This window comes from Quercus robur, chromosome 2 (genome assembly GCF_932294415.1).
Source record: "Quercus robur chromosome 2, dhQueRobu3.1, whole genome shotgun sequence".
Classification (NCBI taxonomy): Eukaryota; Viridiplantae; Streptophyta; class Magnoliopsida; order Fagales; family Fagaceae; genus Quercus; species Quercus robur.
Window position 1 is genome coordinate 8,213,269 of NC_065535.1, and position 2,710 is coordinate 8,215,978.

The 2,710-nt window shown below is 37.9% G+C and overlaps 1 protein-coding gene across 1 annotated transcript; it reads right to left on the reverse strand.

Annotated features, from left to right (window-relative positions):
* Window positions 1-260: 260 nt before the first annotated feature.
* On the reverse strand, window positions 261-2,177 carry LOC126694276 (protein LYK5-like; the record flags this gene model as incomplete). The annotated part of the gene is made up of 1 exon (XM_050390421.1): window positions 261-2,177. A coding segment is annotated over one exon (1,893 nt), but the record flags the coding sequence as incomplete, so codon positions are not given.
* Between the last annotated feature and the right edge of the window lie 533 nt (window positions 2,178-2,710).

The window sequence follows — 2,710 nt, forward strand, 5'->3', positions numbered from 1 at the left end:
CTTACAATGCCATTGTCTATTTGGTTTACTATTTTTTTCTCCTAAATAAAGAAAGTACAACCTCATTTTTTTTAGGATACAGTTTGCCTTGAGAAAATTTAAATTTACACTCATCATACATAAGCTTGCAAGGATTGATATGCAGAAAAGTGTATGTTTTTATTTATCGCAAATAGTTGATGATGAATTAATAACAAGAGTACAATAATCAAAATATTGGCTTGATTGGTGTGCAAAGAAACAAATTTTGATATGCTGTGATAAATTCTACTCTCTAACTAGTATCACTCTCCCTCAAATGTATTAAAGCCAGCATAGAATGATTCTGTTCTCTCCAAATCCGCCTGAATTTTCAGCAAAGTGGACACTATCTCCCACATGGTTGGCCTCCTATCTGGTTCTTGGGTCAAGCAGGCTACACTTAGTTCAGCCATTCTCAGAAGAACGTCTGTCCCATTATTTCCATCCAATGTAGGATCAACAAGCAGACTAAGCTCAGCTTCCAGGTTCTTTGCTTCCATGGTGGATACTATTGCAGCAGAAAGTTGTTCTTCCCTTCCATCTTGTATAAAATAAGCATCTTTCCCTGTAATCAATTCCAGCATTAGCACTCCATAGGCATAGACATCAACCTTTGGAGTCACTGGCCCTGCCTCTCCGTACTCAGGTGCCATATAACCCCTAGTCACCACAACATCTCTTGCTAGCTCACCACTGCTTGTTTCCCTCATTGCTGCTCTTGCAAGACCAAAATTTGCAATCTTGGCACGCAAGTCACTGTTTAGAAGAATATTGCTGCTCTTAATATCCATGTGAATATAGGGAGGTTCAGTGAAGTGGTGAAGATAATGTAGTCCATTGGCAACATCCAAAGCAATCTGAATTCTCTTATTCCAGCTCCCTCTATCTTTGGACTTGTTTCCATTTAGCCATTCTCTTAGAGATCCATTTTCCACGTACTCGAAAACAAGATAGTAGCTTCCATGTTTTTCGCAGACACCCTCAAGCTTTATCAGATTAAAGTGGTTGATCTTCTTCAGCATTTTCACTTCCTCAGTTGCTTCTCTACTCATGTTCTTGACAGCAAAGATCTTCTGGCCAAAAACCCTGCGATACACGGAACCCTTTATTCGATTCTCATTGCTGAAATTTCCCGTGGCTTTCATTATGTCACTGAACTCGAAAACTTTCAAAGCTTGTCCAAAGTCTGCAATTTCTACACGGAGACTAGCGGTTGATTGCCTACGGAGACTAGCGTTTGATTGCCTTCCTAGTACTGTGATGTCTTTGCAACCCTTTTGCCAAAACCCCCTAAATATCTTCCTATGAAATAGAAATACAGCAGCTAGAATGACACTGAGGACTATCAAAAGACTAATTGCAAGAACTATATACACTTTTCTTTTGTTTTTGGAATTATAAAATGAACCTGACATGAAAGGTTTTTGGTGGTGAGTTATGGTCTCTGAGCTTGAAGGTTCAGTTGGCAGAGGAATTAGAATTGTTGTAGAATTTGTAAGATTTGGATTTTTGTCTGGAAACCCATTTGCTTCGAGTATACTTTTTGTGCTTACATGAAATCTATCAGCAATATCAGGAATGGTATCATCCCAGTTGACCAAATAAGTTAGCAGATACATTGTGCCATTTGCAATTTGATGTGTTGTAGGACAAGCACATCTAAGTGGTACTTGCAATACTATATCAGGAAACAAGTGGAATTGATGATATGGATTCTCACGCATAAGAGAATAACAAGTAGATAATCCCTGGTATGTGTTACTTGATACGGTGAAATACGTGTCATTGGGCTTCAAAATATATGTAGTGTTGGACTGGTAGTACTGACCTTGACCATAACAATTGATAGGAACTATTACCTCTGAATTTGTGGGAAACATTGCTTTACTTGTGACATTGTTGATTCTAGCAAGCTCACTTGGTTCTGAGGTTGTGAGATTTGCAACGTTGGTAACTGAGTTATAGGGAGGCTGAGATATGAAGATGAGGAACGCTTTGCAGGATTGGTTGCCATTGAAGGTGTAAAGGAAGGCTGGAGAAGGTCCCTCATCATCTTTGTTGGTGCAATTTTGTACTAAATTTCCTGAATAGTTCTGTTGAGAACTGACTTGTGAAGTGAGAAAACTTGAGTATTCAAACACTGAGTAGAATATGATTCATGGTGTGAATTAATGTTCCTGTGGAGAAATTGGCTACAAGGTGGACGAGAGTTTGAGACTTTTTGAGGATTTGAGGATAAATATAGAAGAGGTTTGGTAACTATAAAGTTTTTATCAATCACAAATTTGGCTAGCAGCAACCCTTCTTATTGGGTCCGAAAAATCAACTCATGAAGCACAAACTTTCTTCTAGTATGATCCATTAATTTATGGTGAGAAAATAGACAATATAACAACAGTTCTAGACAAGAAAACATATGTTAATCTAAGTTTGTGCCGGCCCTTCATACATGTTTGCTTTGAAAATTGTCTAGTTTAGAATGATTTAATGTGTGGTAGCGTGCATATATTAGTCTTAAACCGGCCACTCAATCCGGTTGACTAGTTTGCTTTCTTTTTTTTCTTTTCCTTTTTGATCGATCATTGAGAAATCAAATTATTGACATGCTGAATTCCACATTGTTTCAAACCCAACAACTTGCTTTGGTTGAGAGACATATTGTCATTACGTAGACATAATTGTTGTAAGA